The sequence below is a fragment of the Spermophilus citellus genome, assembly GCF_964194105.1.
Source record: "Spermophilus citellus genome assembly, chromosome: 11".
NCBI lineage: Eukaryota > Metazoa > Chordata > Mammalia > Rodentia > Sciuridae > Spermophilus > Spermophilus citellus.
This window is the reverse complement of record NC_138192.1, coordinates 43,473,357-43,488,868: the sequence shown is the minus strand read 5'-3', so window position 1 is coordinate 43,488,868 and position 15,512 is coordinate 43,473,357. Positions and strand designations below refer to the sequence as shown.

The 15,512-nt window shown below is 35.3% G+C and overlaps 1 protein-coding gene across 1 annotated transcript in view; it reads right to left on the bottom strand.

Annotated features, from left to right (window-relative positions):
* THSD7B (thrombospondin type 1 domain containing 7B) overlaps positions 1-15,512 on the bottom strand; it is a gene marked incomplete at its 3' end in the record, with an annotated part of 851,308 nt that overhangs the window by 213,993 nt on the left and 621,803 nt on the right. Inside the window, exon 15 of the mRNA XM_081262010.1 lies at positions 8,080-8,258. Within this exon, the coding sequence (XP_081118136.1) occupies positions 8,080-8,258 (179 nt within the window). The remainder of the gene's footprint in view (positions 1-8,079; positions 8,259-15,512) is intronic.

Below are 15,512 nucleotides of genomic sequence, written 5' to 3'. Positions count from 1 at the left end.
GTAGACATGACGTGATTTTCCTATTTAAACTGATGCTATCTAGCATTTCAGAACTTGAGTTAGAGGCCAAGGAGAATACGAGTTGGGGGAGGACAATGAAACAGTTCCTAAATCAAATCCAACAAAACTTGTCAGCCTGGAGGCAGCATTAAAGACATTGCTTACCTTCCATCGAACATTCTATGGGTGCACAGTGAACATCTTGAATAACAAGTATAAGTGAGTTTGGAAACATGCAGAGTAGTGATACCCAGTATTAAAGAAGAGTAAAAGGTAATACCAAGTGGACAACATATATAAGAAAATTGCTTCTCATGAGGAGTTCTGTCAGCTCTTAAGAATTTTGACAAGCCTGAGTGGTATTACTTTGGAATGATTAAACGTGAATGCAAGTGTTTTGGGGGAGGGAATCTCTTGAGAAGAAAAAACAATTGTGTGTGTGTGTGTGTGTGTGTGTGTGTGTGTGTGTGTGGACATGGGAACAGGGCAAAAGTAAAAAAAGAAAAATTACTTATCCTTTGAGCTCCACTCAGCTCAAGTAGTGCACCACAACTTGAGAAGACAGAGTTGGGACTGGCAGAGAGGTATTGAGGCTACAAATGCAAGAACACCAACTTACACAGACTATTTAATGCTGCCTCTGAGATGGGATGCTGTGTACCTGGGCATTGCAATAACTGCTATGTCAGAGAGAGGGGAGTTTACATCCTCCCAAATAACACCAATCACTAAATCATTCATTCCATGTGATATTTTGTATTTGAAACACATTCTTATCAAAGTTATGACCACCAATTGCCACTCCTCATGCAACAAGAATACACCTGAATGTATTTAACCATGGGACAGTTAGAGCTTCCTTCTATATTAACTCTCTCACGAAGAAGGCTTCTTGTTCCAAACAGTTTGGGGCTCTTTCCAAAGGACCAAGTCCAAGTGAGTAGCACTCTGCCAGGAATGATTTGGTTTAGGTCACAATCTGTGGGAGGCAGGCTGGTTGAAAAGAAGCATGAGGCTAAAATTGGTTAAGTAAAATTAAACCTTAAGTGTTGCCATATTTTTTCGTGGTAAACAAACATCCAAATAGAATGAGAGTTATCCTATCTGCATTGTAACATGATGCTAGTAGTAAATGAAGCAGAATCAAAATGAGTACGAACTAATTTCACATAGAAGCTTTTGCGCATCCCAAAGTCTTCTTCTAAGGAAGTGATGTTCATGTTGAAATATATTTGTATATCTTGGTGTTTTAAAAGATCTAACCAGAACAAATTTAGGGGAGGAAAAGCTTATTAGAGGGCTCATGGTTTCAGAGATCTTAATCCCTAGAAGGTCAGCTCCATTCCTTGGGGCTTGAGGTGAGACAAACGTTATGCTGGAAGAGTGTCACAGAGGGAAGCTTACAAGATGATCAGAAAGCAGAGAGAGGATCCATGCTCCAGAAAGAAAATATATAGCTACACCCCCAATGAATCCCTTCCCCCCCAGTCACGTCCCAATTGCCTCCAGCCACCACTCAATTAATCCCATCAGGAATTAAGTCATTGATTAGATTAAGGCTAGAAGACAATTATTTCTCCTCCAAACCTTCTTGCATTGTCTCACATGTGAGCTTTTGGGGGACACCACATTTAAACCATAACACTTGAGAAAGAAAGCATACTTAAAAACATAATTGCCCTGATTTGAAAATCAAATTCTACTGACTTCCAAATTCAGATAACCTCTCTTTGGGGGGAGAAGATGCACCTTTAAAATAGCAAATGGTTTCTAGAAAACACACACATTTAATTTATATTTTCTCAATCAGTTGCAAACATAAAAGATCTTTCAAGAATGTACTGAAGTGAGCACGGCGTCTGATAGAAGAAAAAGTTGGCTACAATCTACATACAGTGGGGTCGGGCTCCAAATTCCTTAATAGGACACCCATAGCACAAGAGTTAATAACAAGAATCAACAAATGGGACTTACTCAAACTAAAAAGTTTTTCTCAGCAAAAGAAACAATAAGAGAGGTAAATAGGGAGCCTACATCCTAGGAACACATCTTTACTCCTCACACTTCAGATAGAGCCCTAATATCCAGAGTATACAAAGAACTCAAAAAATTAGACAATAAGATAACAAATAACCCAATCAACAAATGGGCCAAGGACCTGAACAGACACTTCTCAGAGGAGGACATACAATCAATCAACAAGTACATGAAAAAATGCTCACCATCTCTAGCAGTCAGAGAAATGCAAATCAAAACCACCCTAAGATACCATCTCACTCCAGTAAGATTGGCAGCCATTATGAAGTCAAACAACAACGAGTGCTGGCGAGGATGTGGGGAAAAGGGTACTCTTGTACATTGCTGGTGGGACTGCAAATTGGTGTGGCCAATTTGGAAAGCAGTATGGAGATTTCTTGGAAAGCTGGGAATGGAACCACCATTTGACCCAGCTATTCCCCTTCTGGGTCTATTCCCTAAAGACCTAAAAAGAGCATACTTCAGGGACACTGCTACATCGATGTTCATAGCAGCACAATTCACAATAGCAAAACTGTGGAACCAACCTAGATGCCCTTCAATAGACGAATGGATTAAAAAAATGTGGCATTTATACACAATGGAGTACTACTCTGCATTAAAAAATGACAAAATCATAGAATTTGGAGGGAAATGGATGGCATTGGAGCAGATTATGCTAAGTGAAGCTAGCCAATCCCTAAAAAACAAATGCCAAATGTTTTGTTTGATATAAGGAGAGTAACTAAGAACAGAGTTGGGAGTAAGAGCATGAGAAGATGATTAACATTAAACAGGGGTGAGAGGTGGGAGGGAAAAGGAAAGAGAAGGGAAATTGCATGGAAATGGAAGGAGACCCTCATGGTTATACAAAATTACATACAAGAGGAAGTGAGGGGAAAGGGGAAAAAAACAAGGGGGAGAAATGAATTACAGTAGATGGGGTAGAGAGAGAAGATGGGAGGGGAGGGGAGGGGGGATAGTAGAGGATAGGAAAGGCAGCAGAATACAACAGACACTAGTATGGCAATATGTAAATCAGTGGATGTGTAACCGATGTGATTCTGCAATCTGTATACGGGGTAAAAATGGGAGCTCATAACCCACTTGAATCAAAGTGTGAAATATGATATGTCAAGAACTATGTAATGTTTTGAACAACCAAGAATAAAAATTAAAAAAAAAAAGAATGTACTGAAGTAGAATGTATCTTTAAAAAGTACAGGAACTAAACCTCCACACAAGATTTTTATTCAAATTGTAAATATCAATGCCTTACAACTTATAAACAAAACATAGTTTTCTAAAATCCCCTTGGCTTCAATTGTATGATGATCTAATAAAGGAAAATGTAAGCCCAATTGAGCTCTAACATCCTCATATTTAATCTTCTGATGGCAGCATTTCAAAGCAAAAAGTACACAGTACAAGTATACTTAAACCCACTCAACACATTATAGACTGTAAAATTAAAACACATTATGTTTTTTATTATGCAAGAAGAGTCAAGGGCATCAGCCAACTGACCTGCTAATCCAATAACCTACGGAGAAGACATTTATGCCTAGATAAGAGCTTTGGACAAGCTGCATATTCAAACTATTTAGCATCACAAATATGTTTAGCAGAAAGCTACTCAAGGATGGCTGTCACTTAGGCACTTCCAGAGAAAGAGCTATCAGGATGATAGATTTTGGCTTAAAAGAGAGGCTTTTATGAGGGATTATAAATATTGATTTCACTCACAGATTCGGAACAGCTTATGAGCTTGTGTACATAATACCAACCTTTCCATTTATATCATTGTGTTAGATTTCAATGGGGATCTAAACACTGATTTTTCAAGAAAATCTTAAAAGACTCTCTTTGGGCAATAATAATTTGGAGGTTCTTATTTCTTCTCCTGGAAGAGCTCATGCTTTTAAGAATTCAAATGACAAATCACAGCATAAGATACCAGCATCTTAATGCATTTGTTGATTTCTATGAAGCTAGACACTCAGTCATCCAAGAAAAGGCTATTTTTCAAATTAGGCATCCAATGAATATAAGATGACAACCCACAAGAGAGTACACTAGGGGATGGATTGAGTTACAAAAACAGAAAAACCACTCTTGTCCTCAAAAAGACCTCTTTTTAAAGAGAATCAAAGGATAAATATTCATAGAATAAGTATGTACATAAATAGGCACACAAAACAAATTCAGTATTTTTATGAACACTATGTTAGGCTCAATTTGACACATAATGTATTTTTCTCATGCCCAGGTACTAAAATTATGTTTCTCTCTTACTGTTACAATTTGGTAACTCTATTAAAGCTCTTACATATGTGTGATAGACAATAAGAGATTAATCTGATTCCAAAAATAGGAAAATAAATTGAAACTTATAAAGCAATTGGAAATAAACCTAAAGTCAACAGTAAAATTGAACTTTACAAAAGAGCCTCAGTCAGCACGTCTCTAATTCACCAGATTTCTAGTGCAGAGAAACCAATCACAGTCTCTTCTAAAGAAGTGCCATTCATAATAGAAGCTGGGCAGTATTTTCTAAATAATAAAAATCCCTGACAACCCAAGTTATTGTCAGAAGGATTAAGGAAATAGGAATTACTTCAGGGCTGGGGATGTGGCTCAGTTGTGGAGTGTTTTCTTGGCATACATGAGGCCCTGGGTTTGATCAGCAAAACACACACATAAACACAAAGAAGTCCAAATAAAATTATATAATACAGTATAACATACATGACATGCATAAAAAAAGAGTTTACTATATAGAAGGGCAGATATACAACAAAGTCCCCACAAATATTTTTCCACAGACAAGCCTACAGGAATAAGTATGCTTGCTTTAGAGAAGCAATCGGTTCTAAAAAAAAATTCTTTTAATTTTAGGATTTTTCTTAATATTGTTTTCCCTTGACATTCACAGACTCATTGTGAGAGACAGGAGGATTTATTACCTATTGTCCTAATATAAAGTATGTATAGAAAACAGGGAATCCTTGTACATTTTCATGGGAATATAAAGTACAACAGCTATTATGGAAAACAGTATGGGATGTTCTCAAGAAACTGAAAATGGAATTACCCTATGTGCCAACAATCCCAGATCTGGGTAATTTACCCCAAAGATCTGAAATTTCTGAAATTAGTATGTTGAAGGACAACTGTACTACCATGCTCAACACAGCATTATTTACAACAGCCAAGCCTGGTAATCAACCTAAGTGTTCAACAACAGATAAATGAACAAAGAAAATGTAGTCTAAACATATAGTGGAATACTATATGGCCTTGAGAAAATATACAAATTTAGTCATTTATGACAAGATGAATGGAACTACAGAATATTATGTAAACTGAAGTAAGCCTGGCACAGAAGGAAAAACACCACATATTATCATGAGTGGTATCAATACCTTTGAACTCAGAGAGAGGAGAATGATGGTTACCAGGTGATGGGAGGTGAGGTAATAGAGAGATGATGGTCAGAGAGTATGAAGCATCAATTCACCATCAATTAGCAAGAAATAGGTGTGTGTTTTTTTTTTAAAGAAATCTATTACATGGAATGACAAATACAGTTACTAAAATGTATTTTACATTTCAAAATTGCTAAGAAAGTTCTCACCATAAAAAATGATAAGCATTTGAGGTGATGAATATGTATGTTGATTATATGGATTGAACTGTTTCTGATTGTATTCATTTTGTACACTAGAAATATATACAACTACAATTTGTCAATTTATAATAAAATTAATATTAAAAATATATAGAGTGGGGTGCCTTTAATTATTCAATTTTAATTAGGCCATATACATGCCAGATATCTGAAACCTTTTTATATTAGAATAAATGCCATACTAAATTCTATTTGTGATTATTAAAACCCAGGATTCATATCTAAGCATCACAACAAAACAAATGTGTTTGAAAGGCTACAGTTGCCTTCTTGAACTCAAAAGATAGAAACATCTTCTGCAGACGGGCCTACTTTCACTTATTATATTTATCTAACTAATCCTGAAACTGGATTTCATTTCTAGCTTGTACTGCTTCTCAAAGGTGTGTTATGTGTCAATTAAGTGCCTGGAACAAGTTTCCTTTAAGTAATTACAGGCATACAAGTACCATTAACTTCTTCATATTCTCAATTTTTATACACATGCTTCTATTCAATTGCATTCCAACACTGAGAATATAGTCATAATGTCTGTGTTTCAATGAAGTCTTTTATCCCTTCAATAATTTTCTCATTTATAAAATTAGAATATTAAAATAAGTGTTAAACACTATCATTATAAAGGCTAGGATTTCATTGATGGTTGTGAAGAAGATATGATAAGAATTGTCATTAGTTATTATACATAAAAATGCTTAGTAGTTCTTTTAAATGCCTGTAAAATCCCTAAGAATGATGAAATCATTTTCATACAGAATATTCTCAAAATCTATCTTCCTAACCAGAAACCTGCATGCTTCCTTTCTCTGTAAGGCTTAACTCCACAGAAGACCTCTGCTCTTAAGAACTTCTGTTCTACTGTCCTCAAAAGATTTACATCCTCTTTGAGGGAAGAAACTATGGTCATTATTTTAACGCATAACCTTAAAAAACAAGACTGGCATACTAACTAGTCTCTGTAATAGAATTTAAATATTTCTCACTAGGATAATTTTTCATTTCAGTGAATTATACATCTTTTACAAAAACTTGAGAAAAATAGCTAGCAATACTGGTCTTGAAATAACATGGGATATTTAAGTCCAAGTAGTACTATGTATGCTACTCAAATTAATCAAGAACAGACATATTGCTGGGCATGGTGACACATGCCTGTAATCTCAGTGGATCAGGAGGCTGGCGCAGGAAGCTCACCTGTTCAAAGATAGCCTCAGCAACTTAGCAAGGCCCTAAGAAACTCAGCAAGACCCTGTCTCTAAATAAAATATTAAAAGGGCTTGGGATATGGCTCAGTTGTTATGCATCCCTGGGTTCAATCCCCAGTACCAAAAATAAATAAATCAATAAGAACAGACATATGGAATTTTTCTACCATTAGAAATCTGTAGAGCATCTGATCAGAATGGGGTTTAAAGGAAAGAAATTAATATAATAGAATTAGTGATAGAAGCTTAAGTAGCTATTCTATTAAAAGTTTCCTACTCACAAAGTTTCTACCCCCACATGAGACAAATTTCACCTCTCTCAGAATAAAGGAGTTTTAACTAACATTGTCTTGTGTTCCACCTACTCAAATCATTAAAAAATTAAAACTGAAATATCACTCATAAGCTAATAATTAGTATACAACCATAGGTGAAATTTAAATTCTTACTATAATTCTTAAGTTAATCTTATACTGTTGTGACATTAATAAAGCAGACTGAAATATTCTAAGCAATTTTGATGGCTTAGGATGGTAACTTTATTAGACATCCATATGGGAAGGCATCCATCAGGATTTCATTTGAAAATAGGCATGACTTTGGGGAAAAAAGGTGGAGAAATAGCCAAAAAAGATTTGGAGAGTTATCAAATAGATAAGATTGAGAATGAAGAAAATTAGGACAAAGAGTTAGGTAAGGGAAAAAAATACCACTTTTGGAACTCACAGATAAGGCCACTAATTATACTGCATATAGTAACAGATATTCTTCCAACATTTTATAATACAAACAAATATATACATACACCCCCAAATCATACATACATATGTAGGGAGCGTATGTATGTGTGTGTGTATGTCTATGTGTGTGTGTGTGTGTGTGTGTGTGTGTGTATGAACTTTTAAATATCAAATGACATTTCAAGATTTTAAAAAATTGTATTTAATTCTGTAAACCCTGCTACTGCTAAGTACATCAAGTTGGTCTTGATGTTACCTCTGAGCTGGCAAAGCTTCTATTACTGGTTCTATTATCTTAATTTATGCCCTTCTCATCTTTCTTCCAAGCTCAGCAAGCTACCTGTGGTAAGAGGACAACTTCAGTTTCAACAGGAATTAGCAATGAGGAGAGTTTTTAGCTTTGTAGTTGTTGTTCCATGCACTTTACCTGATTCTTGAGATCCAGTTTGGGACATGGTCGACCTCCATTGTAAGGTTTTTCCTTTAACCATTTGGATCTAATTCTCACTCCAATCCCACAAGACGAACTGCAAGAACCCCAGCTAGACCAATCACTTAACTTGCAATCAAACGGGCAGGGGATGACACATTCTTCTTGAATATAACCTGAAAGAAGAATTAAGACGAGGGAGGAAAGTCTGATTAAAATGTTCTTATCAAATTCTATTTCTTATTAGAGCTCAGAATTTTTTTAAAAAAAATATTGCTACAGTGGCTTCAGTCTTGTACTTAGATAAACATACCAAAGTTTTAAGAGATAAATCAATGTGATTACATGTGCATTCAAACGTGTGCTATTCTGTTTACTTCGTAGACAATCTGAGATGGAAGAGACAGGAAAAAGTACATTTATTTTTGGTTTCTGATAAAGAATGAAGCAGTTCATGGGCCATCTTCTCTTATTGGGCCTTGAGTTCTCCATCCTACAATCCTGAAAGTCACCCTCTGGAACAGGAAGTATAATAGAGTTAATCTTTCTTCTGTCTGTGACCACCAAGGCTTTCACTAATATAGATGTTGATTCTCACTTCCAGGCAGTGTAACTTGAAAGTAGAACAAGAACAGAGAACAGACCACAAATTAAGAAAGGCAGGATATTACTGAAAGAAGAAAGTAGAAGGAAAGTAAAAAATTGTATAATAGGATATTGCACTGGAATCAAGACATACGGACTACAGTATAGCTACAGAAGTTCCAGTTTTACTTGTTCTTGCTCCACTATTTGGACTACCTCTTGCTATAATCTTTCTCTGGATGATCTCCTTGTTTCAATGCTCACCTCTACTAATTGCTACCAAGTAAATGTCTCTAATCCTGATTTCTCTAACTGAATTGTATACCATTTATGAAGTCACTATTATTGGATGCCCAATTTGCTACATGTCTAAAATGGATATCATTAATGTCCTTCAAAAGCATTATAATTCTCTTGTATTCTTCATCTTTTTGAACTATTGCCACCACTTGGCATTTACCCAATATAACTAAATTCAGCATACTACACAGAAAAACGCACACCCATGTTTGTAGCAGCATTAATTCACAATAGCCAAGTTATGGAACCAGTCTAGGCATCTGTCAACAGATAAATGAGTAAAGAAAACATGTACATATACAATGGAATTTTATTCAGCCATAAAGAATGAAATTATGTAATTTGTAGGAAAATGGATGGAGCAGGAGAATATCTTGTTAAATGGTGTAAGTCAGACTCAGAAAATCAAGGTTATACATTTTCTCTCATATGAAGAAGCCAGAAGTAAAAAAAAAAAAAATTAAAAAAATGGATCCCATAAAAATATATGGGAGACCAGAAGAATAGAACAAGGGGACCAGGGTGAGGGAGGAGGAAGGGGAATAGGGAAGTAGTGGAGACTTAAATTGAACAAATTATATTATGGTATGTATGGATATGTCACAATGAAACATATTATTCTGTATAATTATTATGTACTAATAATTTTTAAGGGAAATATATTAATGTGCCAAATTCGTTAATTAGTTTGACTTAATCAAAAGGGAGAATATCTTGCGTGTGTTTGAGTTAATCAGGTGAAATATCTTAAAAGAGGAACAGTCCCTTTTTGTAGACAGATTCTCTTTTTGGCCTTAAAGATGCAAACAGCCATGCTACAACATGCCAATGGAGTGACATGGCAGGGAACTCCAAGCAGCCTATAGATCTTGAGGGTAGCCCTTGGCTGTCAGTCAGCAAAAATAAACAAACAAAACAGTCCTATGTGTGTATGAAGATGAATTTGGCCAAAACCTGAGAGTTTAAATGGGGAGTTTTTCCTAATCCAGACTCTAATAAGTCACCTTGATAGTTGAGTAAGACCCCTAAGCTGAGGATTTAGAGAAAACCATCCCTGGATTCCTGACACATGGAAACTGAGATAATAAAGACTATTTTGAGCTGCAGTCTGGGCCCATTAAAATCTAAGAAATTATCAAAATAAAAATCTCATATTATCTTATTTCCTTACACCCCGTTTTATAATTCTACACATCTATTAGTACATGTAGTAAAATAAATACTAAAGCTCACAAATACATACTCTATAATTTCTTTGTCAGTCCTTCCTTTAAGATCTGATCATTCCTAGCCCAGAAGGATGGAATGTTCTATGAATTTCCTATTTGTCTAACTGTCCTCTTTTGTTATCTGTCAATAACTCTGAGGAAAAACATATTTTAAAAATGTAAAGACTTATACTGTTCCCTTCTTTACAATCTTTGCTGCTTCTATTGTCTTAAAGAGAAAATTACAACCTACTTTGCAAAAACCAAACCAAACCAAACCCAGTTTGCTTAAGAATATTTCTAAGCAAAGGTTTTCAACTCTGTAAAATATACCTCCATTGTCTAAGATGTACTATAACCAACTTAGCAAGAAATTTGGAACACAGGCATTGTCAATTTTTAAAGAACCTCAGAGTTTTGTTTTGTTTTTTTAATCTCTGGCTCTTCCCTCTCCTGTATCTCAAATTCTATCTACACAGACTATTCCATCATCTCCAAAAATTGTTATACCTTTACTTATGCAAAAGAAGTTCTCTCCCTAACCAATTTAATGTCCCTTATCTATTACTTCAACTTCTCTCTTGCCAATATAGTTGAACACTGTCCCCGCATCCTTTGGCCATGCTTAACTGGCAAAATCTTGGATATCAGTCCATCCATTCTTCTTTCTCTGCACTTAAAGCAGGACAAAGAGAGATGAAGAAAATGCTAATACCACATTTCTTGTACTCTTTTTTCAACGAATTTCTGTAATTCCCTGGTCATTATTTTGAGTTTTCTTCTCACTCTTGTTTTGCCTAACAGCTCCCCTAAACCTTCTACCTCTGTCTTCAAATTTCTTCTTCTACCATCACCTCTTCCACAATGGGGGTGGGGAACAGAAAGAAATTAACCTCTTCCACAATGGGGGGGGGACAGAAAAAAATTAATGTGAACTCCTTCAATTGCAATTTCTTATAAATATATCTATATGTATTCCTAGTCTTTCTTTTCTTCCCTCATATTAAAATAGAAAAGGCATCCATTTTCCTACATAAGGCATAGTCTTCATTGTTCACCTGTTATCTCTTTAGAACTTTGGACTTTATTAGGACTTTCTCTCCTTGGTTGTTCTCTGAAGACAAAATATGCCCAAAATAAGAGTCATCAGGAAAAGATTCTCGAGATTGCAAAAGAATAATTGCTCAAAAGTAATAAATTAATTACTGTTTAATAATTTTAATTCTATAGTAATCTGTAAGGGACCCTGGTCACCAATTCAGTATTAAGTACATAGTAAAAGATACATAAAGAACTAAAGAGAGGACACAGCATTGTATAATTTTACAGAGAAACTGGGTCATTTAACGATTTCATTAGCTACCAAATGAAATGAATATGGTTGGAAATTAGGTGGGATTCACCTTCATGGCAGGTGTGCTTAGAATAAGCAAATATGAAATTCCAGAAGCTTTCATTTAAATAAATTTTAAATATTTTGAGTGTCTAAACAAATAAAGTATCTTTAGAATGAGTCCTTTTTTATCTCCCCCCCCCCCATTGTGCTGAGGATTGAACCCAGGACCTTATGCACGCAAGGCAAGTACTCTACCAACTGAGCTATATCCCTAGCCCTTGAGTCCTTCTTTTAATGAAATAAAATTTTAAATCATCTTCATCTATACTTACATATTGAAGGATTTTAATTTGCAAGCCTCTAGCAATACTTTCTCTCTCAATGAGTATAAAATAATTTTTAAATTCAAAAGGACTAAGCGACAGTGCTATTTATTTTTTTCAGAAAAATCCCCATGCTATAATATACCTCAAAGGAAATTTCATAGTTATAGCTATTAATAATTACATATTCATATACCTACCTCATCATTGAAAGGATTAGTTTTACCCTCACACTTAATACAGTTTTTGGCAACACAATGATGAAATATAACAATTACAAGGTTAACCTCCTTGATGAGAATTCCAATTTCTAACTATAGAAACCTTACTGATGCATTGTAAAACTCATTTCCACAAAATATACCGCAGAATAGCTGTTTCCATCTAGATAATACTTCACTGGAAACATTCTCATAAATCTAATCTCAATTGCTATGAGAACAGCAGTGTTTTTACCAATAAGTATTTAATACTACAGATTATACAGAACACATGGCTTGAACCATCATGTTACGTTGTTTAAGGATGCTTTAGTGTTTTACTTTAGGTGTCTGCATATGAGTATGAAGTAGTCATAATAGAATAATCAGTAAAGCATGCACCCAATTTGCAAAACACATATATTACATAATAGAATCACAAAAAAATCTGACTATGGATAAAGATGGAGTGAAAAAGATCCATTATAGTATCTCTATCTATGTTAAAACCAGAAACATTAATTTAATGACATACCAAAAGGAGTTTAATCCCAGGAACCTGGAATGGAACTCATTTTCAAACAATATTACTAATCCTCTAACACTGACCTCTTTAAGGTCAGCACAATGAACATCCAAACTGTTTCCTGAACAAGGTAATCTCTTTAATACAACTAATTTCTAGGTTAGTGTCATGATTTGAATATGAGGTGTTCCCCAAATGCTTCTGTTTTAATAGAAGAATGTTCCGGAGTAAATTTATCAGATTGTGAAAAGTGTAACCTGATCAATCCATCCTAATTTGAACTAAGTGGGAAGTAATTGTGGTCAGGTGAGGTGTGGCTGGAGGAGGTGGGCATGCCCTGGAATAGTTCATTTTCCCTGTAGTCTGTGGTCCCTCCTTCCCACTCCATCCCTCCTTCCCATAGCCCCCACCTCCCCCCTCTCTTCCTCCCTCTTTCTCTCCACCTCCCTCCCCTGGTTCCTGGCTGCCATGAGTTGAATAGGTTTTATCTCCTCTGCCTTCATCCATGATATTCTGCCTTGTGGTAGGTCCAAATAAAACACAAAATAGGGCTGGGGATGTGGCTCAGTGGTTGGGTGCCCTTGAGTTCAAACCCCAGTACCCACCTCCCTATGAAAGATATGAAGTTAGCAATCATGGACTCTGAAACAGTGAGCCTCAAGTAAACTTTCCCTTTTGTAAGTTTTTTTTTTTTTTTTGGTCGGGTATTTTGATCATAGTAATGCAAAGTTGACTAACTTTGTTTATATGCATTTCTTCTCCCACCCTTCTAACATTCAAATACATACATGAATAACATTCAAATTTCATATTCTAAAGCATAATATCCAAATTTAATATTCTAAAGCATATGAAAGAAAATACTGATGATAGTAAACCTGATAAAATAATCTATGTCAATTCCCCTATATTTTTCTACCATGCAAAGTGACAGCATACGTCTTATTGGACAGTCCCGGTTACATGTACTAACCTTGTGCTCAATAATTGAAACACAGCATTAGAGAAAACACACATTTTTACCCACATCCTCACCTATACTTATTGTTGTTTGTATGCATAATAGCTGCCATTCTGACTAAAGTGAGATGGTATCTTAGAGTGGTTTTGATTTGCATTTCTCTAATTGCTAGTAATGATGAACATTTTTTCATGTATTTGTTGATTGATTGTACAACATCTTCTGAGAAGTGTCTCTTCAGGTCCTTGGCCCATTTATTGATTGGATTATTATTTTTTTTTTTTTTGGTGTTTAGCTTTTTGAGTTCTTTATATACCCTAGAGATTAGTGTTCTATCTGATGTGTGAGGAGTAAAGATTTGTTCCCAAGATATAGGCTCTCTATTCACCTCATAGATTGTTTCTTTTGCTGAGAAGAAACTTTTTAGTTTGAATCCATCCCACTTATTGATTCTTGATTTTAATTCTTGTGTCACAGGAGTCTTATTAAGGAAATTGGGGCCTAATCCCACATGCTGGAGATTAGGGCCTACTTTTTCTTCTATTAGACACAGGGTCTCTGGTTGTATTCCTAAGTCCTTGATCCATTTTGAGTTGAGTTTTGGGCATACTGAGAGATACACTGCTGGTGGTACTGCAAATTGGTGCAGCCAATATGGAAAGCAGTATGGAGATTTCTTGGAAAATTGGGAATGAAACCACCATTTGACCCAGCTGTCCCTTTCCCTGGTCTATACCCAAAGGACTTAAAAACAGCATATTTCAGGGACACAGCCACATCAATTTTTATAGCAGCATAATTCACAATAGCTAAATTGTGGAACCAACCTAGATGCCCTTCAATAGATGAATGAATAAAAAAAATATGTGGCATATATACACAATGGAATATTACTCAGCAATAAAAGAGAATAAGATCATGGAATTTGCAGGTAAATGGATGGAGTTAGAGAAATAATGCTAAGTGAAAGTGAAGGTAGCCAATCCCAAAAAAGCCAAATGCCAATTTTTTTTTTTTTTATATAAGACGATTGATTCATAGTGGGATAGGAAGCAGGAGCATGGGAGGAATAGATGAACTCTAGATAGGGCAGAGGGGTTGGAGGGGAAGGAAGGGGGCATGGGGTAATTAATGATGATTGAATGTGATGATCATTATTATCTAAAGTACAGGTATGAAGACACAAATTGGTGTGAATATACTATGTGTACAACTGGAGATATGAAAAATGGTGCTTTATATATGTAATAAGAATTGTAATGTATTCTGCTGTCATATATAAATTTTAAAAAATTAAAAATAGGATAAAAAGAAAACATACATTACATAATAAAATCTCAAAAACTTTTGAGAGAACACTTAAATGTTTAACAAACTAAGATCTGGGAGAATTATGTTAAAATGATATCATGTTTTATTTCTCACTAAAGATTTGCTGTTTTAGTTTGTACATTTCAGTGCTATTAGAATTTGTTATTCTATTCATTTAGTAAAAGTGTACCCTACTACAAAGCTCCTGTTAGCTTTTGAAGTATATTTGTTTCAGAGAGATGGGGAAAAAATGGGGAGAAATGTTTTAATATTGGTCCAAGAAAGACAATTTGAGAAGTTATATCAATACTTGGCCATAGTTTTCTTTTTGGTACCAGGGATTGAACAACCTAGCAGTGCTTAACTACTAAGCCACATCCCCAGCCTTTTTTTTTTTTTTTTTGTACTTTTTAATTTAGAGACAGGGTCTCACTGAGTTGCTTAAGGCCTTGCTAAGCTGCTGAGGCTGGCTTTGAACTTGTAGTCCTCCTGCCTCAGACTCCTGAAGCACTGGTATTACAGGTGCACCACTGCACCCAGATGTTGTCATACTTTTCAAGGGAGAAACTGATGGTGCTAAATATTTATTTAAAATATCAATCCATTAGCAGGTGGAAGTATAGAACAAATACAACTGGGTGGCTTTGGAGAATTTATCTTTGACTGTGAAATACTGCTTA